Source organism: Vitis riparia, chromosome 12, assembly GCF_004353265.1.
Source record: "Vitis riparia cultivar Riparia Gloire de Montpellier isolate 1030 chromosome 12, EGFV_Vit.rip_1.0, whole genome shotgun sequence".
Classification (NCBI taxonomy): domain Eukaryota; kingdom Viridiplantae; phylum Streptophyta; class Magnoliopsida; order Vitales; family Vitaceae; genus Vitis; species Vitis riparia.
Genome location: NC_048442.1, coordinates 22,403,986 through 22,431,812, shown reverse-complemented (window position 1 = coordinate 22,431,812; position 27,827 = coordinate 22,403,986). Strand labels below are relative to the sequence as shown.

Below are 27,827 nucleotides of genomic sequence, written 5' to 3'. Positions count from 1 at the left end.
TATGGATAAGATCAAAGCAGTGAGATGCTCTACTTGCATGCAAAGGGAAGAGAAGAGTTTTACTTTTACTAAGTTTGCAAGAATCACACTCAAGAGATAAAGAAGAACGATCTTTATTACTAGGTAAATCAGAGTTCAATACATGAGATAAGATCTGAGTATTGGGATGGCCTAAACGACGATGCCACACTATACTAAGATCTGAAACATTATTACAAGCAAAAGACTTAATAGAAGAAAGTGGAGAAAAATCTGGAACAGGTAAAAATAGTGGAAACAAGCGCCCCACTTTAGGTCCCTTCGTGATCGACTCCCCCGTTACCTGGTCCTGCACAATACAACCATTACCAGAAAAATTAACAGCACAATTGTTATCAACTAATTGGCCAACAGAAATAAGATTCGTGAAAAGCTGAGGAGCAAGAAACATATCAGTGAACTTAGAAGAGGCATCGTTGATAGCAGCTATGGGCAAAAAGCTGCCATTGGCAGTCTGAATGGAAGATTGACCAGCGTAGGGCCGAACATGACACAAAGCGGTGGGATTATTAGTCATGTGATTAGAGGCCCCCGAGTCCACGTACCAGAGTTTAGTAGAATTGTTACCTTGGAACCCCATTGTTGATAATGCTGAAATTAACATCCATTCCACTATTTCTGGGGTGCAGTAATCTAGTGCAAGAGGTGTAGGAACAGAGCACGCAACTGAAGGAGAGTCGTGTGCTGCAGAGTTGCTATAGGAGGGACAATAACCGAAGTCTGAAATGCTTGGGCCTGACGATTCTGGGGGCGAATACGGCATTCTTTGATAATGTGATCCTTCTTCTTGCAATAAGAACAAAACTTCTTAGGACAAGTGGCAGCAATATGCCCATATTCCTTGCAGCAGAAACACTGCAAGTTTTTAGAATGCATAAGTGGTCTGCGTCCTTAGGCAGCATAGTGTCACAGGATGCTTCAAATGACCCTCCCCATGGGCTTATATAGGAGGAGGGAAGCTTCCGGAGACTCCTAGAGCCATCTACACTAAGCCATTGGTGGGAAGAGTGTGGAAGGTTCTAGAAATGCCTAGAGATGTCCACACATCTCTACACTATGGAGGAAGGCATGGGAGGAGTCCAAGGCTTTCTAGAGACTTCTAGGAATCTCTTGTATATTCTTGTACATAGGGTTGTACATAGAATAGGGTAGGATGTTCTAGAATATTCTTGATTTGTAAGGAACCCTCCAAGGTTCTAGAGAGTTCTCTTGGTGCCTATAAATAGGTGAGGGCCTCATTTGGCCAAGGCACCACCCAAATCACTTCCTAACCAAGCAAGTGAGCATCCAAGCACTTGTAAAGTCTTCTTTGAGTAATAAAGAGCTTCCATTCTTTCAAGAGTTGCCTACCAAGCTTCTTAAGCTTTTGAGTTGCGAGTGTCTTAGCTGAGCGAGCTAAGCATTGGGGAGCAAGGCTGACTTAGCAAGATCAAGCGTCTTGGCTTGTCTAAGTGCCGCACGAGCTTAGTGAACGACTAAGTCCGTGACAATAGGCTACAGTTGCCATCCCGGAACTACTATGAGATTGCTCTAGAATAGCTTGAGTACTAAGGCGTTGCTCTTCGCGAAGTAACTCACCAAAACAAATATCAAGAGAGGGAACAGGAGATCTGTTCAGTAAAGAGGAGCGGACAGATTCATATTCCAGACGTAGTTTCATAAGAAACTGATCACGCCGGGTAGTCGCGTGAATATTTTGAATAGTTGAGAGAGCGGCAATAGGAACATCCGCTGTAACCAAATCAGCATATTCATGCCAAAGAGTCAGAAATGCCGAGTAGTAGTCTTGGATGGAAAGACTGCCATGTTGAAACATGACAATCGCATGTTCTAACTGAAAGCGACGAGTATCATTATCCTGATGATAAACTTTCTTCAAGTAAGCCCACATAGATTGAGCGGAGCGATGGGGCCGCAAGTGGGTGACAGTATGAGGCTCCATTGAAACAAGAAGCCAAGACATGATGCGTGCATCAAGCACAACCCATGAAGGAGAAGACCCAACTTCCTGAGATTTGTCAAAAGTGGATGGTTTTTCAACATCGGTGCCATCAATATGACCCCAAAGGCCTTTTCCCTTGAGAAAAAGTTAAAACTGAAATGCTCAGGTAGAATAATTTGTGCCTATAAACTTAACACACACAGGTGCGAAATCCATAGAAAATAAATAGAACCCGAGACAAAAGGATGGACCAAAAAAAAATCCCAGAAGAAAATTGACCCACGACAGCCACATAAATACCGAGAAAAATGGTTGTGGTTGGGTGCAGGACGAATCAATACAGACTTGACCGAAAGACATGAGAGGCACTTCCGAAACCGAGAAGACAGAAAAGAATTTGAGGGAAGAAAAATTAACAACCTTGCTTTGATACCATGTCAAAATATTGTGTGAATGGCCGAATACCTTGGCCTTGAGTTTTGTATATTATATATAGACTTTACAAGGATGCTATACATGGAAAGCAAATAAAAGAAAATAAATTCCCGCATGATTCTAGCTGTATACATGTAAACTATAATCTGTCAAATAATGTATGCTAACTGTACAGAATAATAAATGGAGAACTAAGGAAAGAAGTGTGGGTTAAAATAAGGAAAGAAGTGTGGACAGCAAAGCAAAGCTGTCCTTTGACAGGTATATGGGTTCTGATGGGCAAATATGACTGGTAGAGGTGAGCTGTTTTTGTCAGATTAGTTGTTCCTTGTGTGATGGTGTCTTTCATTTGAACTTGGGATAATATTTTGCTGCCCCACCTGGTGGCGTTGTTCATTTGGATTACATTGATGGGTAAGAATTTCCTTCAGATAGTTTCATGTGTAAAATACAAAACCAAAAAGGCTGAGACCAGCGGACCACTCAATAATTTTGGTGTATCTGTAAAGGGATCAGCACATTGTTGGAAGGGTTAAGACTGTCAGAGTTAAGATGAAAAGATCTTTGTATGAAGCTTTTATAACTCTGGGCCAGGGGGCCTTTATTGATAAGTTGTTAGTCTATGGCCTTGTTTTTTGTCCTTTTGTTTGTGGACTTGCTGGTGTAGTTATGACTCTTTTGTTTCTTTAGGCGTTCTTCATAAACTGCTTCTGTACTAGGGTTCACACCCTTTATATTGCCTTTTATTCACTTTTCTTGCTTATCTTAAATAAAATAGAAAAAGTTAAAAAAAGAAAGAAGTAAAGAAAGGAAGAAAAAGGAAATGAATTGCTAATAGTTAGAACCTCGGCTTTGGAGTTGGGATATTGATGATTGCTAGTGTCTTGGTTAGACTCTTAGGTTTTGAACCTCTTGAGTTAGTGTAGATTAAGGTCATTGAGGCAGCAGTATAAATTTCCATGAAGGTCTGCTATTTTGCAAACCTGTGGCTATGTGGAAGGTGAATAATATGCATTGCTGAGGATGAAACTACTCAAGGGTATTGAAAAACCTCCCCCCATGTGTATCTGTCTGCTTCCTGTTTGAATTTTTATCAAGAGTAGAAAATATGTGTTTTTTCGCCTTCTATTATAGCTGTGTGATAGTATATATGCTTCTCTTGTCAACTCTCTTATTCTACTAATCTTTGCATAAGAATTTCATTTATCCTTTGTCTAACAAAGATCTTTCATACAAAAAGGTTGAATGAGGAGGTCTTTTTTTCTATGTATTATTCTCTGCTGTTGGAGCGACAATTTTTGTACATTTTGTAGCAGAAAGTTATTTAATTGAGAGAGAGAGAGGCCCAAATACCACCAATATGGAAAAACCAGAAAAGGTGGAGGACATAATCTCCAACAAAGTACAAGAGTTTTGATGCTCCTCTCTTGTTCAGTGGATTAGTTTTTTTTAATCGTTAGCTTCAAGAAAGGAAAGATGAATTATAGTGATTTTTATTTGCTAAAGATCATTTTATAGCATTTTATACTTTTATTTGTTTATTCGTATTTCATAATTGGCACTTGCATTTTATATGCTTTCTCAGGCATTTTTATTTGGCATCAACTGCACATGCCAGAGATATTCTGTACAAGCTTGTTGACAAATATCTTGCTTATGACCTTGATTTATTTTTGTTCAATTAGGTCGCTTCCATGCATTTGAGAAGGCACATAAGATGGATCCAACATCAACTGGACGTGGTGTTCGCCAGTTCAAGACCATCCTATTACACAGACTTGAAAGGGTATACTTTACAATTGTTGATATTTTGGTCTCTTGCAAAGGGTGATCTTTGCTCTTCTTACTTAGTGGTCTAAATTTTTTTAAGGCCTTTCATATTATATTTTTAGTTTCTTTAGTGATATTTTTTTAATCGTTGAAGATATAAAAAGTAAATAACTTTGGTAAGTATTTTATGGGGATGAATCTCCAAGATCTACTAAAGAAAGGAATGAATGGAAATAAAAAGATCATAAATTACTCTATCAAGTGCACTAAGGTAATTTTACATTGTTTTTCTTTTTCAATAGTAAGTAGTTGGTATTTGAGTTTCATTTAGAATTTTTTTTTAATTGGAAATTCTGCTTAAAAGAAGTTTCTATAGTTTTAAACTTTCAATTTTATAGAAAGTCTTTTATCATAAAGTTTCTATTTTGAGTCTTTTTTAGAATCTAAAAGTCTTCCATATTAGAAATTTGTCATAAGAAGTTTCTATAAAGTTAAGTTTATAATTCTAAAAAGAACGTTTATATTTTCCTTTTAATTCTAATTTGAAAAGATTTAAGAATTTTAAGAAAGAAATAAGAGTCCTGATAAGTTATTTTATATCTTTGGTTTTTTGTCCAAGATTGTATTTAGTTTTAACCGAGAGTACTGTTTCATATATTTTCTTCATTTTTTTCTTTCTTGTTCCATATTTTATTTTCTTTTTTCCTGTTGCCATAATTTTAGTTCATCATTCTTTTTTTCAATTTATTTGGTTGTAGACAACCATCCTAGGATTGTTCTACATCAAGATTACTGACTATTAGAAAATAAGCATTGTTCATTTGATTTGAAATAAACAATTTTGATAAGGAATAAGGAATAAAGGAGGGATAACTTATTCTTCATACTTGAAGCTATCATGGAAACAAATAGTGTGTTGCCTTATTGATTGAACTGGGGATCTAAGAAAAAGACTAGCTCAACATCAGAGAAATATCAATAGTTTTGGGAACCTATATGTCAGAATAATGGTTTGTTCCCTTGCACTAGGAAGTCACAAATACTTGATAGTGTCACCTTAGTCAAATCTTCTCATAGTGCAAAGTTTTGAGAACTAAGTCTTTTGGGATATATTTATAGGATGCTAGTTGGTATTTTCCCATTTCTATTTCCTTATTTATAGAAAAAAGGCTATGTAATTGAATATACTCTTTTTGCTCCTTTTTCACATTGTTTTTTGTTAACTAACATTAACCTTTACATGTGTAACTCCAAAACCTTTGCCAACTCCCTTTGTATAGACTCAAAGAACATCTCATGATACTAGGTGTACCATTCCCTAATTAAAATAAAAGATTTCGAGAAGCGTTTGCCACTCCCTCCTTCAAAATTAGGTACACAACCTCCAAGTGAGATTCTATATGTTAATGCTTATGTTAACTCACTCTACTAACTACAAAGGCTATATTTGGGCGAGTGTGTGAGAGATAAATTAGCCTACTAATTAATCTTTGAAACCTCCCTCTTTCTATTGGTGCTTCGTCATCCAAAGACTTAGGTCTTTTATTTTGATCAACAGGAGTTTCACTAGGTTTGCCTCTAAGCATCCCTGTTTTTTTAAGTGGATTTAATGTTTATTTCCATTGACAAACAAAAATTCCAAGTTTGCTTCTAAAAACTTCCACCCCCAAGAAATATCTCAAACTACCAAGGTCCTTCACTTCAAATTCATCAATCAATGTCTCCTTTGATTTCTTCATTCCAAGGTCATCATCACCTGTAAGAATTATGTCATCTACGTAAACAATCAAAATTTTCACATTTCTTTCTTGAGAGTGCCTATAGAAGATAGTATGCTCATAATGTCTTTAAGAGAACCCTAACCTTTTTAGAACTCTAGTGAATCTTCCAAACTAAGTTCTAAGGGATTGTTTGAGCTCATAAAGTGACTTCTCTAATTTGCAAACCCTGCCCACTTGTTGACCATATGAAAATCCAAGAGGAAGATCCATATATACTTCTTTATCAAGGTCTTTGTTTAAGAAGGCATTCTTGATGCCTAGTTGGTGTAGAGGTCAATCCTTGTTTGCTACCAAGGATATAAGAATCCTTATTGAATTAAGTTTAGCAATAGGAGCAAAAGTCTCCAAGTGGCCTATACTATAGGCTTGTGTGAAACCTTTGGCTACCAATCTTGCCTAATGTCGCTCAATTTTACCATCAGAGTTGTATTTTACCATAAAGACCCATTTGCATCTGACTGGTCTTTTTCAGTTAGGCAAATAAACAATTTTCCATGTTCCATTTTTTTTTTAAGAGCTCTCATTTCTTCCAAAATAGCTACCTTTCATTGGGGAACCATCATAGCTTCCTATATATTTTTGGGATTTCTTCATGTGAAAGATTAGAAATAAATGCATAGAGAGATTGTGATAATTTCTGATAAGACACAAAATTTGAAATAGGGTGAAGCATGCAAGATCTTACTCCTTTTCGAAGAGCAATGGGAAGATCAAGATTTTCAAAATGATATTCTGGAGATGAGTTAGAATTTTATTACCTATTGATGTTTTTCTCTTCGATTTAGATTCATGTTGAACTCTTGGTGCAACATGCTCTTTTATTTGAGGATTTGGTTGCTAAGGATAGACACAAAGTTCATTCAATTGGTGGTTTGCAAGTAGTGAACCATCTTCTCCCCCTATGTTTGATTTTTCCAATGGTACTATAGGTTCGATTGAGTGTTGTGACAGTGGTGAGCCTAAGATAGGAAGAGAAATTTCCCAAAAATGGTCTTCACTCAAATTCTCCCCTTGAAGAGTGGTGTTGGGAAAAAAAGGTTGTTTTTTTAAAAATGACATCCTTAATAATAAACAATTTTCGTGAGATTGGATCATAACACTTATACCCTTTTGTTGTGGAATAGTAGCCTAGAAAGATACAGTTAATGGCACGAAGGTCCAATTTGGAATGATGATGATCTGGAACAAGAGTGAAAGCCGTGCTACCAAAGATCTTTATAGGAAGGGAATGGTAAAGAGAAGAAGGTTAAGTGGTAAGAAGAGTTGATAAAGGAGTGTTAAAGTTTACAACACGGGATGACATTTGATTTATGAGAAATGTAGCAGTGCGAAAAGCTTTGCCTCAAAATTTTTTAGTCATATGAGTGGTGAACATCAATGCTTTGACAACTTCTAAGAGATGTCGATTTTTGCACTTGGCAACTCCATTTTGTTGTGGAGTGTTAGTGCAAGAATTGTGATGAGCAATTCCTTGAGTAGATAGATAATTGTCAAGAACAAAATTAAAATACTTAGTACCAGTATCAGTTTGTAAAATTTGGATTTGGGCTTGAAGTTGATTTTTAACCATGGGATGAAATTGTATAAAAGTTTGGGCATCTTTAAATTTTTCTTTCAAGAGGTAAACCCAACATATGGGTGTATGATCATCAATAAAAGAAATGAACCATTTTGTATTAGTTAAATTTGAAACATGTGAAGGACCCGAAATGACATTGTGAATAAGTGAGAAAGGACGGGAAGCTATGTAGGGTTGGGTAGGATAAGGACTAAGGTGATGTTTGGCAAGTTGACAAGTTTCACATTGTAAATGAGAAACATTTTTGTAATTGAACAAAGTGGGAAACAAAGATTCATGTGAGAAAAACTAGGATGACCTAATCTATAGTGCGATAACATTATTTCGTTATCACAAGATAAAGAACCTAATCCAGTACTTGCAACTTGACCTTGTCCATTAACAATGATCGAGTCCTCAAGATAATAGATGTCGTCACATTCCCGAACTTTCCTTATCGTCTTCCCCAAAGATAGATCTTGAAACTCACAATTGGAAGGAAAAAATTTAGCTATGCAATTGTGGTTGCTTGTTAATTTGCTAACGGAAAGTATATTACAGGAATTTTGGGACATGTAAAACAAAATGGATTTTTAGAGAATTTGAGAGTGACATCATTCTCTTCTCTGCAACAGGAGAAAGTGAACCATTCATAATTCTAATATTTTGGTGACTAGAGCAAGGGACATAGGAATAAAAATATGTTACATACTCTGTCATGTGGTCCGACGTCCCAGAGTCGACAATCCACATATCTTCTTTATTATTTGTAGCATTGAGAGCAGTAAGGAAGGTAACCTTATGGGCTGTAGAACAATTACTACCTCCTTGATTTGAACAGGATTAGGACAATGGTGAATTGAGTAGTTTGTAGAGGCGCTCAATTTGCTCCTTGCTGAATTTGACAAGAGCATTTTCTGAGTTGTTTTCATTCTGGTTTGTAGTGGCTTGATTGTTGGTGGTGCTCTAGACTTGAAAGCTCTTTCCATTTGTAGGTTGTCCAAGTGCCCAGGTGGCTGGTTTTGCATGGATCTTCCAGGGGATCTTCTTAGTATGTCCAGGTCGGTTGTGATGCTCACACCATGGCCTTTCCCCATGCTGGTTGCTATGCTGGTCACCAGGGTTTCTAGTGTTTTGCTCATGTGACACAACAAACTCTTAGTAGTCTCTTTTTCTCCCAGCATTACCTTTCTACAACTTTCTTCTATCTTTACCTTTAAAAAACTTCATCTGCGGATGGAAATGGCTCCCTTCTTAAAACTCTTCTTCTTGCTTTATCGAGTTCTTTATTTAGACCTGCCAAGAACTTAAAAACTCTTTCCTTTTTAATAATTTTTTTCTGCTTCATACTACACTCTTCAGAGTCTAATTCTGACTCGTAGAATAGGTCTAATTCCTGCCAGATAGCTTGTGGGTCATTACAATATTGTGTTACGTCCATAGTTCCCTGTTTCATCTCCTTGATCCTTGACTTCAACTTGAAAATTTGGGTAGCGTTGCCTAGATCTGAGTAATTTCTCTTAACCATGTCCCATATTGCCTTTGCTGTTGATAAGAACAAACAAGTCTGACTGATTTTTGTGCCCATGGGTTGATTAGGCATGCCATGACAATTGAATTGTCCATGATCCATGTGGAATAATTCAGATCATTCTTCTCTGGTGCCTTTGTTTCATCGGTCTGATAATTGGGCTTGCCTCTTCCACACACCACCAACTTGACTGATGAGACCATTGGAGGTAGTTCTTTCCAGTTAATTTGTGTGTCGTGATCTGCCTAGAAGGATTATCACCAGCTTGAAATGCGGCTAATGATTAAGACGATGTTGCCCTCGGCTGGGTTGAAGAGTTAGTCGAAGATTCTTCTCCTCTAGCTTCGCATCATTGCTTGTCATGCTCCATATGGCAGTTTTGGCCATGCAAGTAAATAGTTTTTAGAGTTTCTGCTCTGATACCATACAGACAAAATAGGAATTGAAACTTTATTATTTTTCATTAGATGGATTTATGGGGCCAAATAAATAGACCCCAACAGAAAACAACTAGCTTGATTTTCTCCTACAAACTAGGATCCAATCTCCTCCTAAAATCTAGGTAACAAACTGACTTCAAAATTAAACTATAAAAAAGAAACAGAAAATTCAAATCTCCCTAATTTTCAGGACTTATCATGAAATACCCTGATTTATTGAACAAAAATAAATCAAATAAGAAACCAAATTCTATCCTTATTCACAATATAGGAGGCCTTAGAAAATCTCAAGTGGAAAGAGGCAGTTCAGGAGCAAATGAGAGCTTTGTACAAGAATGAAAAATAGGAACTTATGGAATTACTTCCTGGGAAGAAGACAATGGGTTGTAAACGCATATTTATGGTGAAATTTAAGACTGATGGGACAGTTGAGAGATACAAGTCCAGGTTGGTTGTAAAAGGAATCAGTCAAGGATTCACTCAACAGCCTTGAATCATAGTCCATATTCTTGATTTATATATAGTTTTTTGTTTGAAGTATTTTGGAATTCATGAATTAATGAGGGTGTTTGCTTGAAGAATTCTGAGATAATAAATTTTAGCATGGGATCTTCTCCCCTGTTTCTTTTTTAATGATAAGTATTATAATCCTTAAAACTATAGAAGCTAGTGGAATTGATTAGATTTGCATCTCAGTAATACATTGGACGGACATTGTTTATGTCATTTTTTTTATGGGAATTACAATTCAAAGTGAATAAGTGTATGTGGTTATTCTTGATTTATTTGTTATCCATGGCTGGTTGGTGCTGCCAATATATATTCAGTCAATACAGAACATGATAGGGTCCAGAACCCTATTGCATCCAGTCTTATATCGCGAGTTCAGTGGATACTCAACCTGATATGGAGGGTTGTACCAAGATATTATGTAAAATAAATATTTGGATTTGATACTTTGGGTATGATATGATCTTTTATTTTATTTTATTTCGTAATATAAACTGTTAAAGAAGAATTTGCTTTGCCCACCTCTCTCTTGTTTATCTTGTCTGATAAGGGATACTCTTTATTTTATTCATTTATTTTCCTGATGGCAAATAAAGATTTTATTTATTAATAGGGAAAGGAAATGTATAGGGATGAGCCATTATTCCAAAAGGACAGAAGGAAAAGAGGAAGAGGAATGAAATTTGGAAATAGCTCCCAACAAAAATAATTATTTAATTCTCTTTTGTTTTGGGTACTGGAATTTGAAGGAGGAAGATTATAATTGGTTGTGATGGAAATGGGCCTTCAAGTTGTAATGAAATGACATAGAATTCTAGCCATGTTACAATCCGCTGGTATGGAAATAATTAAGGGTGGACATTGATGTTAATTGTTTGTCAGTTTGTTATCTAAACAATAATTAATTTTTCAATAGTTAACATCCGTTAAAATTATATCAGAGGTTTGAAAATCGATTAGAACCAGATTCACAACATCCCAAAACTCTTGGTTGCAGGAAGAAGAGGAAACGCATCCTCAGCTTGCAAGAAATGATCCAAGAGAAATACAGAAGTTTTACCAGAACTTTTATGAGAAAAATATCAAAGAAGGCCAATATACAAAAAAACCGTAAGCCTTGATTCTGAAGCATTGTTATGGGCAGTTCATGTTGAGTCTTGTAGCTGTTCTTGTTTATTTATCTCTTTCTTATGGTTTTTGTTATCTTCTGAAGAGAGGAAATGGCTAAGATCTATCAGATTGCAACAGTATTGTATGATGTGCTGAAAACAGTAGTACCTACTGGGAAAGTTGAAGAAGAGGTTTGTTTTGTATAAAATTTATTATCCTTCTTCGGATGTTTAAAATATTTACTTGCGTGTGGAAAGTAACATACTGGATATGTGGATTCTCAATTGACATTGTTATTGCAGACCGAAATATATGCCAAAGAAGTTGAAAAGAGAAGGAAACAGTTTGAACACTATAACATTCTACCCTTTTATACTCTTGGCGTCCAATCACCAATTATGAAGCTTCCAGAGGTTGTATATGTGCTGGCTATGTAATCTTGGTTTTGTTTGTGCTCATTAGATTTATTTCTTAATTTATGATTGTTACCTTGTTCACTTTTTCAGATCAAAGCTGCAATTCGTGCTCTGCGTACTGTGGACAATCTTCCAATGCCTAGAATTCGTTCCACTCCTAGCGGCCCTGATGACAATTCAATAATGTTGGAGGACAGGGATCAATCTTTTACTGATATCCTTGATTGGCTTTCTTCAATATTTGGCTTTCAGGTAGCTTCAAATTCGGAAAGCCTTTTTCAGCTTTTCTATTTCATGCACTGTATCATTTGTGCCATAGGATCTGTTCTACTTTGGAGTGGGTGTCAGTGGATGTAGGCTGGCTTTGACCCATCCTGTCTTTTTTTCTTTTTTGGATCAGAAACAAATATATTAATTACATTGAAAAATACAGAGGAGGATGAGAAACCCTTTCAAGATGTATAATTGGTGATCAGAAAGTAGAAATGTATATTGCTCCACAAGAAAATCCTATCTGCATAGACTAAGGCAGGAGAAGCAATGCCCACACATGACAAAACTTGACACACCTAGAGGGTACTTCAACAAAAGAAACTGAGTGCTTTTCTCCTTGATTGTCTAATTGGTTTGCAATATGGTTACTTGAGCAAGGAACCAAGAGAAGGAGCCCCCACCTCCAGCAATATCTATAATTTTGTAAAGCTAACTATTGAACTTTTTAGGCAACTAAAAAATAACAACAGCAGCAATATCTCCTTCTGCATTTTGGTTGGATAGACACAAAGCTTTAGTTTGCAGTAAGCCCTCTAGAAATGCTAACATCTCTACCCAATAGCTGAACTAACTTGGTGGGTTTTAGAGTAAGCCCTCAGTACTGTACTTGAATGATGTCTGATCCTTGGATGGAGGAGGTAGCTGTACCCATTGGTCTCAAGGGCCAATTTGGCTTTATTGACACTTCACAACAGATATTATCCTTTTTGAATTGTGGTGTCAGCCTGGGAGTAAGTTCATTCAGAATTTAACATGCTTCTGAGCATTCTTTCTTCATGTTTCAGAGACATTGGAATCAAGTTACACTGCTTTTTCCCCCTGAAGTGGAGACATATTGTGGATATATTACTATGGAACTATTATTTTCTTGAAATTAACTCTCTTGAACTAATAATCTGCAAATGAATAAGCTAGAGTTCACTCATCATGCAACTGGTACTCACCTGAAATGGTTTAACTTCAACTGTTGAGCTCAACAATAGAGACACATAATTGTGACATAGTGAAAATTAGTTGCATATAAAGCAGGTGGTTATGTGTTTACAAATAATAGATGTCAAATTGGAACTGAATCAGAAGATTCTTAGTATCTGATAATTCAAATATTGCATGTTTTCAAGTTAGATACAAATGCAAATATAAGCATATCAAAACATAAGTTTGATCAATTTCAAAATTTCCCTGTAGGATCCAAATACATAATGGGTTCTCATGAACCTGACGCAAAAAGTATAGTCCCTTGCTGGCTAGGGTCAAATAGGGTGACCAATCTTAAAGTGTTGAAAGATAGTCTGTGGTTGCAATTGTTTCAATTAATGGTACGAAAATGCAGTACGACTCTTACTTGACAGGGTTCAGATCAACACCACTCCACTCTGGGATTGAGATTTGGATTTTATTTGAGGATAAATCTTAAGATTCTTTGTATTAGGAGAGAGGAAAATTGTTGAAGTGATCATTCTTGGAGGATAAATTAAGAAACACTCTCTTGTGGATAAGGACAAAGTCTTGGAGTTGATGACCTTTGTATAGCTTTTTATCAAGAGTTTTATTTACCTTGAGAGCATTTTGTTAAACTTGTTGAGGAATTTTACCACAAGTGGGTTATTAAACTTCCAACTCCATAATTATTGCTTTTGATCTTAGAAGAGCCCTTAGCTTTAGTATTGAAGATTTTAAGCTCATTAACTTGCTAAGTAGCTTGTATGAGATTTTAGCTAGGGTCATCCCTAAGTATTTTCATTAGGTACTCTAGGGACTATCTTTCCTTTCGAGGGGACTTTGTTGCGGTGAAGATGATTATTGATGCATATTTGATAGCTAATGAAATTATGAATGAGAAGTTACTTTATGTGAATGAGGTGGTTTCCATGGTAAGCTTTAAGAATGATTGATGATGCTTTTTTATAGGTGAAAGAGAGAATATATTGACAATGTCTAAATGAGAGTGCAACAAAGTATACTCGGTGTATGCAAAGAGTGCCATCAAGCAAGTAAAAGAAGGGGAGGGAAAAAAAACCAACCTCCCTCCACTTAGTTTTAGCTCCACCAATCAATAAAGCCTATAATAGTTATGGAATGGTTACCTATGTACACTCTAACCCAATTAGAGTATACACATGAGTGACCTTTCAAGCTTTCTTCCTCTCCATCCCCACATAATAACTATGTCAACTCATAAGGGTCTTTCTTACTAAAGATTATAACCTAGGTCGCACTAAAAAGAGAACAAAATATCAACCATAGAGTTCTTGCTTTGGAGCAATGTAGAAGCAAATGATCAACTAATTCCTCTTCCCTTATACACATGTAGCACCTATTCATCAAATTCTGAGTTGGTCAAGTGTTAAAATCCTACCCCATAAATCTTCCAAAGCAAAGGAACTCACCCTTATGGGAGCCCAAGGATTCTACACTATGCTTGAAGGAAAAGCCTCACTTCTTTCCCCAGATAATTAAGAGTAGTAGGATTTAATAGAGAATTTGTTGCACTTTGTTTTCTTCCAACCCAATCTATCCTCCACATCCCTGCTTATTAAGGCTGATTGTAGTCTTCTAAAAAGGGCCTCACTTATTCTAACTCCCAATCATGCAATTGTCTGTGAAATGGGGATTCCATTGACCCCCTTTCCTTACTTGCTCCGACATTTCTGCAGTCCAATCATCTTTTCAATGGCTATACAAAAAAGTGCCAAGGAGGATTCATCCGAAGAACTATCTTTACACCATTTGACTTTCCAAAATTTTACCCTCTTTTAGTTACACATGATGTAGTGATATCTACTTTTAAAGTTTTCCCACCCATTTCTGATAGCCTTTGATAGGCTCACCTCATAGTAGTCTCTCACTGATCTTGAACACCATTCCTTTCCATTAGTCTCAAAATTTTCAACTATGACTCATTTCCAAAGGGATTCTCTCTTTGAAGCTAATCTTTAGCTCCATTTACCAAGGAGAGCCTTGTTTAGTGTGTATAGATATTTGATGCTAAGACCATCATTCTTTTTGTCTAGTTGTGACCACAGACCAACTCAACCAAGTAAGGCTTTTTCTTTGACCTCCCATTTTCCTCAAAGGAAGTTGTTTTAATTTGTTCCAATTTAAGGCCCACCTTAATGAGGATGAACATTAGTATTAGTTGTAATTAAATTAGGATTAGCATTTATTGCAGTAAATTAGGAATAACTAACTTTGTTATAAGATAATTAGAATTAGAGTCATAATATGTTATTAGAATTATAGTAGACTTTGGATTTCTTAGAAAAGACTATAAATAAGGGTAATTGATGTAAACCAAAGTATTGATTGATAATTAATAATATTACATTTTCTTACATACTTTGCAGTTCTCAGTGGTGAGATTCCATTGATTTTGTTTTAGGTGAGACTCCTAGGAGGCTTTAGTGCGACTCTAAGGTTCTATCCCTTCTTTTCCTTATTTTCTCTCTCTATATTTTATTTTCTTTTATTTTGCTGCCATAAACTTTATCCCTTGTTCCTCTCCTTAAACTTGAAAAGATAAAAACCCTAACCCACCTATTTGATTGTAGGCAACCATCTTAGGCTTGTCCTACATCACTCTCTCTTTGGAATGATAAAAAAACGATACAAAATAAATGGAAAAACTTGACAACGTGCTCTTGATCAAAGTAAGTCTCCCTCCATTAGAAAGATATTGTCATTTTCACAAAGCAAGCCTTCTTTGAAGTTTCTCTTCCACCACATTGTACACCCTCGCTGATTTGTAAGAAGCTCCTAAGGGTAAGCCTAAGTAGGAAATGGGAAAGACCTCTACCTTGCACCTTAAATATCCTCCATTAAATGCAACTTGTTCTACCGGTATAAGTTCACTTATCTCCATATTTATTTTTAAGCCTAGCATTTATTTTCAAACCACATGAAAATCCAATATACTCCATTTGTTCTTGATTAGCATTGCAAGAAAATAGGACGTTATTAGCAAATAACAAATGGGACACTTCCATACCTTGCCCACCTCTTCCACTCATATTGAAGCTAATATGAAGCCCCCATCTATTGCCTTTCTCAACATCCTTACTTAGGGCCTCCATAGCCAAGATGAAGAGGTAGGGTGAGAAAGGATCACCTTGCCTCAAACCCCTAGATCTTTGGAAGAAACTAGATGGGATCCTGTTAACTAGAACAAAGGATCACCATAGAAATACACCATTTACTCCATCTCACCCACTTTTGATGAAATCTCATTTTGTCCAATACTATAAGCAAAAAGTCCTAATTTACATGATTATATGCTTTCTTAATGTCCAACTTGCAAATAACCCCACTACACTCTTTTAACCTTCAATCTAATGTCTCATTTGCAATAAGGGTTGCATTCAAAATTTTCTTATCCTTTACAAATGCATGTTGATAAGTTAAAACCACATTACCTACCACTTTCTTGGGCCTATTAGCTATGAATTTAGTTAGAAGCTTATATACCCCCTTAACTAAGATAATGGGTGTAAAATCTTTCAAGTCCTTAACTCTACCTTTCTTTGTGATCAGAACTAAAAAAGTGACATATAAGCTTCTTTTAAAAGAACTATTATAAAAAAACTCCCTCAAGAAGCTCATCACCTCTAGTTTTACAAAGTCTAAACTCATTTACTGCAACGCCATGGTAAACCTGTCTAGCCTTAGGGTTTTATGCCAACTCAAACTAGACGGTCGCTAGAATTACCTTCTTAGAGAAAGAAATTGCCAAATTCCTAGCCTCATCACTTCCCAGTGCTTCAAAAGACATCCTGTTAATGCTAGGTCTCCAATCCTTGGTTTTGGACAAAAGTAACTAGAAGGCCTTGGAAACTCCCTCCGTTATATTTGCTTCCTTAGACAAAGATACACCATTCACTCTCACTTTGGTCATGGAGTTTCTTCTTCGAGTGTTGGCCCTTTTATGGAAGAATTTGACATTTTTATCTCTCTCTTTAACCAAATTTCTATTGATTTCTATCTCCACATAGTGTCTTCCAACAAGGTTACTTGTTGAATTCAGTCACTGCTAATCTTCTTGCCTCAAACTTATCAAGGAAAGGGGAGCTTGTCTCTCCTTAGAGTCCCAAAAACCAATCTTATTAAAGGCCTCAATTATTATTTTTTTTTAATTTTTATTTTATTTATGACATTCCTAAAGACCTCACTATTCCATTTTTTTAAGTGTTGCTTAAGGTTCTTAAGTTTGTTGCCAACATATGATTGTGGGAGCCATTCATGTTATAACCCAACCACCAACTCCTCACTAAGTCTTTAAAACCTTCTAACTTAAGCCACCTAATTTCAAATCTAAAAGGAGTTTTGTCCTTCCGTATCCCACCTCTATCAAGAACTATAGGAGGGTGATATGATATTAGCTTAGGTAAAATGCTTTGAACTATGCTTGAACATGATCCTCCCAATCATTCAACACTAGGAAATGGTTTTAACCTCAAAGTAGAATGAGAATTCATTCCATGACGCCAAGTGAAAGGCTCTGTAACTAGAGGAAGATCCCTTAAGTTCAATTTTTTTTTTGATAGGTAAGATACCTTCAATTCAATTCCTTAATAATCTTTGAGAAATGCCTCGTATCAAAAGATGGTCTTGGACAATTTCCCTTCTCGACCAAGAAATTGACCATATTAAAATTCCCTCCTAAGCACTAGAGATATCATTCCATAAACTTCTAATAACACCTAATTCTACTCAAAAGTCCTTTCTTTCCCTACTAAGGATTGACAATAAACATCTAAAAACACCTAGACAAAGCCATCTTCACAATTTTTGAACCAATAAGGGATAGAAAACACTCCCACTTACATTTTAAGAAGCTTTAGCACTCTATTATCCCAAAAACCTAAGATGCCTCCTACTGAACCATTGGCTTCCACTACAACCTAATCCAAGAATCTTCCTACTCCTAGACTTTTTACTAGTTGTCCAGTCATCTGTTTTACCTTTGTTTCTTGAGGATTGACTAGATCAGGCCCTTAAGACCTAATTAGTGGTTTTATTAACTTTTGCTTTTTCCCATCATTTGCCTTTTTGACATTTGAGATATGATTCCTAACTTCATTAAGTGGCTAAGATTGGCTCCTCGCTTTTCTTCTCATGATCCTTTTCTATCCCAGATGTACTCTTGTAATTAATTAAACATTCTAATTTTTGGAGCTCTCTCTCAAAGTGGGTTGTAGAAGATGATTTCCTCTTCTTTCCCAACAATGAAACACTGCCCCCTTTCTAGCTTCCATCATCTCCTACAGGGATATAATCTCCTTTTCAAAACCCTCGATTACCATCCCCATGAAACTATTAAAGATAGCTAGTTTGTGGAAGACACCCTTGGGTATCTTTTTTTCCAAATTACTCTCCTACCACCTTACCCCATCCTTTGAGTATCCCGAATCACCTGGACAAAATTCGAGGAACATTGACAATGTGCCATCTTGGAAAATAATCCTTAAAGGACCACTTGTAGCCCTCATGGACTTGCTAGAAATCCTTTTCTTCATTTGGTTCAAAATTTCCCACACTCGACAACTATAAGAACTCTAGTTCATGACCTTTTATCAACATTGGTAGGCCTTATATCAAAACTTACCTTTGGCTCCTTTTGAGTGTCCTCAATTATGCACCAAACAAAGAATTTCTCGCCTATCCTTTGGAGGACAAGAGGAAGAAGAGAGCCCGTCCCCAAAAGAAACACAACGGATAAAAGTCATTCTTTTGAATTGGGTAGTTGTGGCCAATAACGCTTCATTTACATAGGAAAGCCCTCCCTCTAGGATTTAGGTGACCTTCGATACTCGAGGAATGAAAAAGTTAGGCTTGCTTCCCTTCCTCACACTATAGAGAGGAAAACTCTAGAACATCTCGTGGGCTCTTTTCTCCTTGGATTTAAATACAAAATTGGGCTTTGCTCTTTGATTGGATAGCTCCCTTAAAAAAGGGGAACATGAAGAGGTATGAGGAGCTTCAATAGGCCTATCCTCGCCTAGGCCACAAGAATGAACTCCACCTTTTAAATAAACTGCCCTTTGATCTCGTAGAATTGCTATGGGCCTCATTCAACTTAGAACCCACGTCCTTTGGGCTAAATAATGCTCATTCCTTAGCTTAAAATGAATTTAAAATAGAAGGGCCATCTAGCTTCGACCATATTGCTCCTAAGGTCTACTAAAGGGGGATACCCACCTCACTACTCCCATCTATGCGCAAGGTTAGGAAAAAGATATGCTCCTCACTCCTACAACAACCAATTTACATCCCTTGCAAGACACACTTTCAACCACTTTTGCACACAACTCCTCGTCTTTCCCTACTTTCCCCACCAACACATGAAGGCCCCCTCGCTCTTCCTCTAACCTCCGACTAGTAAGCTTTGTTTCAACCTCAATCAGCCATGACAGAATCTCCCACTAAAGCTGAATGGAAAACCACAAAAATCCCACCATACTTGGGACCACTAAACTAAGAACTTGGGACCACTCTCCCATTTGAGTAAATGAGGATCCTTGCCTATTGTAAATTAAGTTGAGACATTGTGTCTTTATCCACTGCCGCAAAGTCCCCGTACTGGTTCCTCACATTTTTAAACAAATCCTTTCCTTATAGATGAAAAGACAACCTTATTAATCCTAAACATACTTCTTCAGCATTAGCATCATGCCTGAAATAACCGACTTCCTGAGACCACCTATCCAGATGCAAACAATTTCCCTTGAAATTCCTCAACCTCATTTGCAACACCTTTTGATCCTTGGTCAAACTCAAATAAAATTAGGGAACCGCTCATCAAATCCAAATAAATGTTCCCTTTCAACCACCAATTATACATAGCTCAATTTTCTAAGGAGAATAGATCCAAACTATTATGTGAAGAATCACCCTATCTACCCATAAGGTTCTATTGAAGGTGTGCCATATTTTTGCTGATTTTCTCCCTTCTTATTTGAATTCACATTGCTTCACTCACACCAACACGATCGTTTGTCACCAACTCTACCAAATAAGCTATCTTACTTGGGGACCCTCTTTTTTCCCCTACATGAGAAGACTAACCCCTTGTGCTTCTTGTTCAATCCTGTGAGGAGGGACTAACCCTAAATTCCCTGACTTTGCAATGAGAAACTTCCACCCCTTAGAAAACCTCTTTCCTTAGAGAATATCAAAGTAAATATCTTCTTCTCCATTGGAAAAACAAAGCATAGTAGGAATCTTCTTGCCTTGTTGCACATTTCCATCTTGAAAATCCTTTCTCCCTCCTTCCCTACCTTCCTATGAGAGTTTAGTCCTACATTTTCATTGCGTGATTCTACCCCATCCAATAACAAGGTAAGTTCTTTCTTGCCAAACTTGATCTAGGATGAGAATACTCGCCCCCTCAACCAACACCTTACCCACCACCTTGCCTTTAACAATCTCTACTAAAATCGTAAAAGATTTTGAGTCAACACCAAACTAGCATTTACCTCCATTTAGTGGCTGTCTCTACACAATGTTAACTAGGGTTTGAGGATTATACCCTTAGTTGAAACTATAAGCCTGTGAGTTTAAGATTTGGGTGGAAGAGAGAAAAAATAAGAAATAAAAGATAGAAGAGGTTTAGGTTTTTGTTCTGTTGACTTACCTATTCTCTTCCTTCTGTTCATGATATTGAGTCTTATTTGAGAGCATGATATACATTAGGGGTAAAATCTCAACATTTTAAGCTTTTAGGTAAATTGGCTGTCTAACATAGTATCAAAACCACAACATGTTTATTTTCCTAATTTATTAAGCCATGTGCAAGTCCAAAAAAGATTGTCCATAATTTGTTTGCCTACGTTCTAGTTTTTTTCTCCATGTTCAGGTATAGGACCACATGTGAGGGAGAGTATTGGAGAGCATGATATACCTTGTGGACATTAATGCGAAAGCTCAAACTTTTAGGAAAATTAGTTGTCCAACAATTCTGAAATAAGAAATTATAATGATACCCCAAATATAGTATTATAACAATAATAAACTTTAATGCAACAAGAATAAGCTCTAATGGTCCCCCTCAAGCTAGAGCATATGGATGAAAATTACAATGATACCCCTAATATAATATAACAATAATAAACTTTAATGCAAAAATAATAAGATCTAATGCAGTCCCTCTCTTCAAGCTGGAGCGTATGTAAACCCACTATATGTATAAAGTGCCAAAAAGTGCTCTCTATTATGTTTGATTTTTATTATATTCTAATTGGACTTTTACTACATTAGTTTTGTACTTTATTTAGGCTTCTATTTAATATTTTCTTACTAGGAATAGATCTACCATGATTATGGTTATTGTCCTATTATATTTAGTATTAGAATTGACTCTATGAATGCCTAGGGTTGTACACAATTATTCATTAATTATTCAGGTAATAAAAATATTTGTTTAAAATTCTTGTATTTATGACGAGAAGTTTTTTACTCCTTTCTTTATTCCCTCTTTCCTATCGTTTTCGACTACATCTACAGGCTTTACGAGGACAGCCTCTTGTGGTAGTATTGGGACATGCTATCAATTCTTTGGCTGATCTGTATTGAGAGAAATGACAGGATGTCTATATATAAGAGGTGGTCTGATGATTACTTTTTGAATAATGCTCACTATTTCACCTTTCTTTTGGTGTCCCATACTAAGATGTGCTTTGGCATTCCTGTTAGCTTGATTATATTGAGTTGGAGAGAGGTTTTTGGCTACCATAAGTGGGATCCAAACATCAAGGTTGAACAGTTATGTCTCTCTTTAGGATCCCCAGATAAAATTTAATGGTTGTTTTTTTGAGTAACCTGGTTCTGCTAGGGGTTGTTAGAATGTTCAATGACCATAGAGGTAGTTGGTTAAAGTTTTGTCTAGGCCAACTGGTTTTGGTCTAAACCTTGAGGTAAGGATCCTAGCTTTGTTGTGAGGATTGATAGAGCATCCTTATAGGAAGTCTACTACCAATATGTGGAGTGGGACTTGAATGTTGTTCTCTCATGGGTATGCCATAGAAGGGGAAGGCCTTGGAAATTAATGCTTGGATTCACAAGATTATCCCTCCTAGAAATCTGGAGTGTGTCTGCTGACAAGGTAGTGTACTGCATGGCTAAGCAAGGAGCTGCCTTGTAGGAGGGGTTTGTTGGGGAATTCTTCTTCCCCTGAGTTTCATTTATATGTTCTGTTATCCTTTGTTGTTCCTCTGTTATTTTTCTCAGGCCATGAGCGTTCACCTTCGGGATAAGTAGTTTTGTTAGGGCTGCTGTTTTTAGCTTTCTTTTTCATTGTTTTTGTTCCTATGGCTTTCTTGAAGGATATTTCAGTGTTTCTTGTTCTATTTTGCTTCTTCTTAATAAATTTTTCTTGTTCCTATGAAAAAGCTACAGATTACAGTTATATGTTAGTCGATTTTCTGCATGATATGCTTTGTATGTGGTATCTTTTCTGTGAGGGATATGCCGTTGTAGTATTTCTGGTTAAATTTGCTGCCACTACCACTGTTGCTTGTTTTATCCTTATCATATAAACTGCTAATAAAGTCAATAGTGCTGTTCATCTGATGCTGACTTTTGTCTCATGTGTTTTTGGGACTGAAGAAAGGTAATGTGGCGAATCAAAGAGAGCACTTAGTAATGCTACTTGCAAATATGGACGTCAGGGATAAGAACCTCGAGGAATATACCCAGGTGAATTATTGTTCCTAATGTTATAAACATTTGGACATAAATCTTTATCCAGTGGGTGGGTTAATATACCCTCTTTGTTTGCTTGATGGATAACCCGCATTTTTTTCTTCAAAAGTTGTAGATTGATGAAAAATTTATGGCAGGCTTTGCAGCTAAGTGAACACACTGTGACAGATTTGAAGAATAAAATTTTTGAGAATTATCTTTCGTGGTGCAACTATTTGCATTACAAACATAATATCAAGTAAGTTGATCTGTTTCAGTTCAAATCATAAAAAAATGCCTTCAATGTAATTAGTGAAATTAGTACTCTTCTTCATTTTACTACATGAGCACTTGAAATTTTAATTTAGTGGGAGTTTTTTTTTCATGGAAGGATTCCACAAGGTGCTGATAGACAACAGTTAGAGCTTCTTTACATTGGGCTTTATCTCCTCATTTGGGGTGAAGCTTCAAATGTTCGATTTATGCCTGAATGCATTTGCTATATTTTCCATAATGTAAGTCTCCTTGTATTTTCAGTCTCTCTGATCTGGACATTGTTGTTTCCTGAGCTTTGCTAATTTTATCAAATTTTCTGATAATATTTTCCCTTGCAACATTGAATTTCTTTTATCTTGGAGTGCTCTTACCAATGGGCAATCATCATATTATTTTCATAATAAGGTGTTTTCCCTTTATTATTATATTTCATTACTGTGCAAGGCTTATTCTTACATTCATTTTAGATTATGAACTATTTCAACTTTTCTAAAATTGTTTGTTATATTTTTATTTATTAATAATGATGACTGAACATACCCTTTCTTCACTTGCATCTTATGTATTCTTGTTTCCAATTTCATTTGTGATTAGCATCAGGGTATCATTCATGGTATTTGTTATTCTGTTAAGGGTTGCTTGATTTGATGTAAAGATGAGGTATTTGATCTCCAATAAAGAAGGTTAAGGTTCATGTAAGCTTTGAGGAAAATAAATTTTTATTAATCCTCTTTTCTAAAAAAAAGTATGAAGGATACAATATAAGTTTATATAGAGACTCCTCTAGTTAGAAAATAGGAACTTCCCTAAAAGATAGAGAATCCTCTAGCAAGAAAATAAGAACTTCCCTAAAAATTAGAATAGGAAACTCACTATAACTAAATCTGAATTTAAAAATAAATTTCAGGATAAAATCCTAATTTAAAAATAAATATTAGATTTTATCATTTTCATTAAAAAATAACAACAATATTCCTAGACTTTCAACACTCCCCCTCAAGTTGGTGCATAAATATCTATCTAAAGAAAAAGAATATTTTTTTCTTTTCTAATATGGTATTTACACAGCTATACAGTTTCCTTCTTATAAGAAAGTCTAATGTACAAAATTAGGAAAGAATAATTACTGTCCAACTAATATCCCTAATTTACAGGGTGGACTAAACAACATAAATACAAAAATGTATACTATAGCTATCATATCCCTCAAATCTCTGTTAATTGAACCAAATCTTCAATTTCTCAACACTCCCCCTTAAGTTGGTTTAAAAATATCTTCCATAGCCATTTTGCTAACTAAACTGTCAAATTGCTTCCCATGTAGTCTCTTTGTCAGTATATCAGCAACTTCTTCAGTTGTTGGAATGTATGTCATGCAAATCAAGCCATTGTCAAGCTTTTCTTTGATAAAGTGCTTATCCACTTCTACATGCTTAGTTCTATCATGAAGAACTAGATTGTGTGATATTAAGATAGTTGCTTTATTATCACGGTAAGCTTTCATGGGAGATGGACTAGGAATCTTCAACTCTTCAAGTATCCTTTTGATCCACATTACTTCACAAATCCCATGTGAGAGATCTAAATTTTGCCTTAGCACTACTTCTAGCCACTACATTCTGTTTTTTACTTTGCCATGTGACTAGGTTACTTCCAACAAAGGTACAATAACCTAATGTTGATCTTCTATCCATAATATTTTTTGCCCAATTTGCATCAATATAGACTTTAACTTGTAAATGACCACGCTTTCTAAATAATAACCCTCTTCATGGTGTACTTTTTAAGTATCTTAAAATCCTGTAAACAACATCAAAATGTTCTGGTCCTGGAGAGTGCATAAATTGGCTCACTATACTAACTGCAAAGGCTATGTCCGAGCGTGTATGAGACAAGTAAATTAACCTTCCGACTAGTCTTTGGTATTGTTCTATACTTTTCACATCCTTAGATTTGGCAGCTTGTAACTTCAAGTTAGGCTTAATGGGAGTTTCAGCTGCTTTACAACCAAGTAAGCCTGTCTCACCAAGCAGATCAAGTACATATTTCCTCTGATTAACAAAGATACCTTCCTTAGATCGCGCAAACTCCATTCCAAGGAAATATTTCAACATATCTAAGTCCTTGATCTCAAAGTCTTTTGCAAGTCTCTTCTTGAGCCTTTCTAGTTGTCAATATCATCACCAGAATCATGTCATCAACATAAACAATTAAAATTGCAACTTTTTCTTCCTTTGAGTGTTTATAGAATAGAGTATGATCTGCTTGACTTTGCTGAAAACCATAGCTGGTCACAGTTTTTCCAAAGTGTTCAAACCAAGCTCTCGGGGATTGCTTAAGCCCATACAAAGACTTTCTTAATTTGCAGACTTTGTCACTTCCAAGTTTCTCCTCAAAGCCTGGTGGTAAACTCATGAACACTTCTTTTTCTAAATCGCCATTGAGAAAGACATTTTTTTACATCTAGCTGGTACAAGGGCCAACTGGAGTTAACTGCTAAAGACAATAAAACTCTAATAGAGTTTATTTTTGCAACATGAGCAAATGTTTCCTGATAGTCAATCCCATAAGTCTGTATAAAGCCTTTTGCCACAAGTCTTGCCTTGTACCTTTCTATGCTTCCATCAGATTTGCACTTTACAGTAAACACCCATTTGCAGCCCACTGTCTTTTTGTCTCTCGACAAATTTACAATTTCCCATGTACCACTTCTTCTAAGACCATTCATCTCTTCCATAACTGCCAATTTCCAATTCGGATCACCAAGGTCTTCCTGTATATTTCTTGGAACAAACAAGTAAGAGATCTTAGATATAAAGGCTCTATGATTTTTTGACAGTTTTGTGTAAGAGAGATATTTGGCGATAGTATGCATAGTATAGGAGCTAGTTCATTTTCTAATTGCTATGGGCACATCTAGATCCAAAGGTATGGTATTAGAAGGAATAGGAGGATTTAGAGTACCTTAAATATTTAGATAACCATCTCCCAGAGTGTTTGACTTATCTTATGCTAGTATGATAGTTGGGTTTTGTGTTTGATGATGAAGTTTCCTTCGAGTATAAACTTGAAACTCAGAATTCAAACGATTTACATTCTTCTGTAGTGCTTCTCCCTTTGTTTGTGAAACATCTATACTAGGCAAGGACAAGCTAGGATTTTCTATATTTCCAATATCTGGAACATTTAATTCCTTAGTTTGAGTTTCTAAATTATTATGAGAAGAATACTCTAGTAAAATAGTATTCGGTAAAGGGACATAAAAATCCCAAAAATTATCTTCTACTCCTTGATTCTCCCCCTGGAGAAATTTTTTGTGAAAGTAAGGTTGATTTTCTAAACAAGAAACATCAATATTAAAATGAAATTTTCTGGTTTGTGGATTATAACACTTGTATCCTTTTTTGTTTGGAGCATAGCCCATAGAAACACATTTTTCAGCCCGAGGGTCAAGTTTAGATTGAAATTTATTGGGTATGTGAACAAAAACAATACAACCGAAGACTTTTATAGGTAAATCAAAGTATATTTGTGTTTTAGGAAAAAATTTTTAAAACACCTGAAAGGTGTCATGTACTTTAAAACACGAGTCGACATCCTGTTAATCAAATAGCAAGTGGTTAAAACAACATCACCTCATAAATATTTTGGAACATTCATATAAAACATTATGGCACATGCTACTTCGAGTAAATGTTTGTTTTTACGCTTAGCAATGCCATTTTGTTGAGGGGTATCTCGACATGTAGATTGATGCTGAATTCCTTTTTCTTTCAAAAAGTTTCCCAAGAGCTCATTTAAATATTTAGATCCATTATTTGAATAAAGAATACATATTTTTCTTTGAAATTGGTTTTCAACCATAGTGTAAAAATCTTTAAATAATTTCTTAACTTTAGATTTTTCACTCATCAAATATATCCAGTACAAACGAGTGTGATCATTAATAAACGTCACAAACCATTTTTTTCCAGTACTATTAGTAGCCTGAGATGGTCCCCAAACATCACTATGTATTAAATAAAATGGTTTGGTGGCAAAATAGGGTTTGAATAAATATGTAGCACACTGGCTCTTTGATAAATAACAACTTTCATAATAAAAAAATGAACAATCAATATCTTTAAATAAAGCAGGAAATAAGTGTTTAAAATAAGAAAAACTAGGATGTCCTAGTCTATAATGCCATAGCATTATTTGTTCACAAATAAAATTTGAACTAGTACTACTAAGGCTCTGAGTTTTTTTATTACTAGAGGAAAGTTCATCAAAATAGTAAAGCCCTTCGATCATTCTAGCACTACCAATCATCTTCCTCGAGCCCTGGTCCTGAAATTCACCATGAGATTCAAAGAAGGTGACACGACAATTAGCATCTTTGGATAGTTTACTCACAGACAAAAGATTACAAGCAAGTTTTGGAATGTGAAGAATAGATTTTAGAGTTATATTCTTAGAAATTTTATTACTCCTTTTCCTGCAATAGGTGAGAAATTGCCATCAACAATACGGATTTTTTCACTACTAGAACAAGGTGAGTAAGAACTAAAAAGATAAGAAAAACTTGTCATATGGTCAGACTTTCCAGAATCTATGATCTAGGGAGCAGAATTTTAACATGATAGGGCATTAGAATTAGTACTTGTTTGTGCCAAAGAAACACTTGGAATACCAGATGAGGAATTAGATTTTAACAGTTTTTGAAGGTGATCCATCTGCTTTTTGTTGAATGTTCCATGGTCTGCTTCATTGGCTGATGGAGTTACACGAGAAGTCCTCCCTTCCAATTTTTTGTTTTTCCAATTTGCAGGCTTGCCATGAATTTTCCAGCAAGTTTCTTGAGTATGGCATGGCCGATTATAGTGATCACACCAAACCCGAGGCTTCTCATCCATCCTGTGCGGATAATTGCTGGCCTTGTTGGCAGCAACATCTGTAGTAGCCAAAGCAGAATTTTCGAATGGCTCATCAGTAGTTTTTTTTTCTGAGCATGACAAGTCTACAACTTTCCTCTCTTCGAACTTCAGAAAAAACATTACTGATAGAGGGAAGAGGAGATCTGCCAATAATTC

The 27,827-nt window shown here is 35.9% G+C and overlaps 1 protein-coding gene across 1 annotated transcript in view; it reads left to right on the top strand.

Moving 5' to 3' along the window:
• LOC117926577 (callose synthase 7) overlaps positions 1-27,827 on the top strand; it is an 87,714-nt gene that overhangs the window by 10,022 nt on the left and 49,865 nt on the right. Inside the window, exons 2-9 of the mRNA XM_034845718.1 lie at positions 4,102-4,202; positions 11,004-11,116; positions 11,220-11,307; positions 11,419-11,529; positions 11,623-11,784; positions 22,405-22,494; positions 22,638-22,738; positions 22,871-22,994. Coding sequence (XP_034701609.1) covers positions 4,102-4,202; positions 11,004-11,116; positions 11,220-11,307; positions 11,419-11,529; positions 11,623-11,784; positions 22,405-22,494; positions 22,638-22,738; positions 22,871-22,994 — 890 coding nt within the window. The remainder of the gene's footprint in view (positions 1-4,101; positions 4,203-11,003; positions 11,117-11,219; positions 11,308-11,418; positions 11,530-11,622; positions 11,785-22,404; positions 22,495-22,637; positions 22,739-22,870; positions 22,995-27,827) is intronic.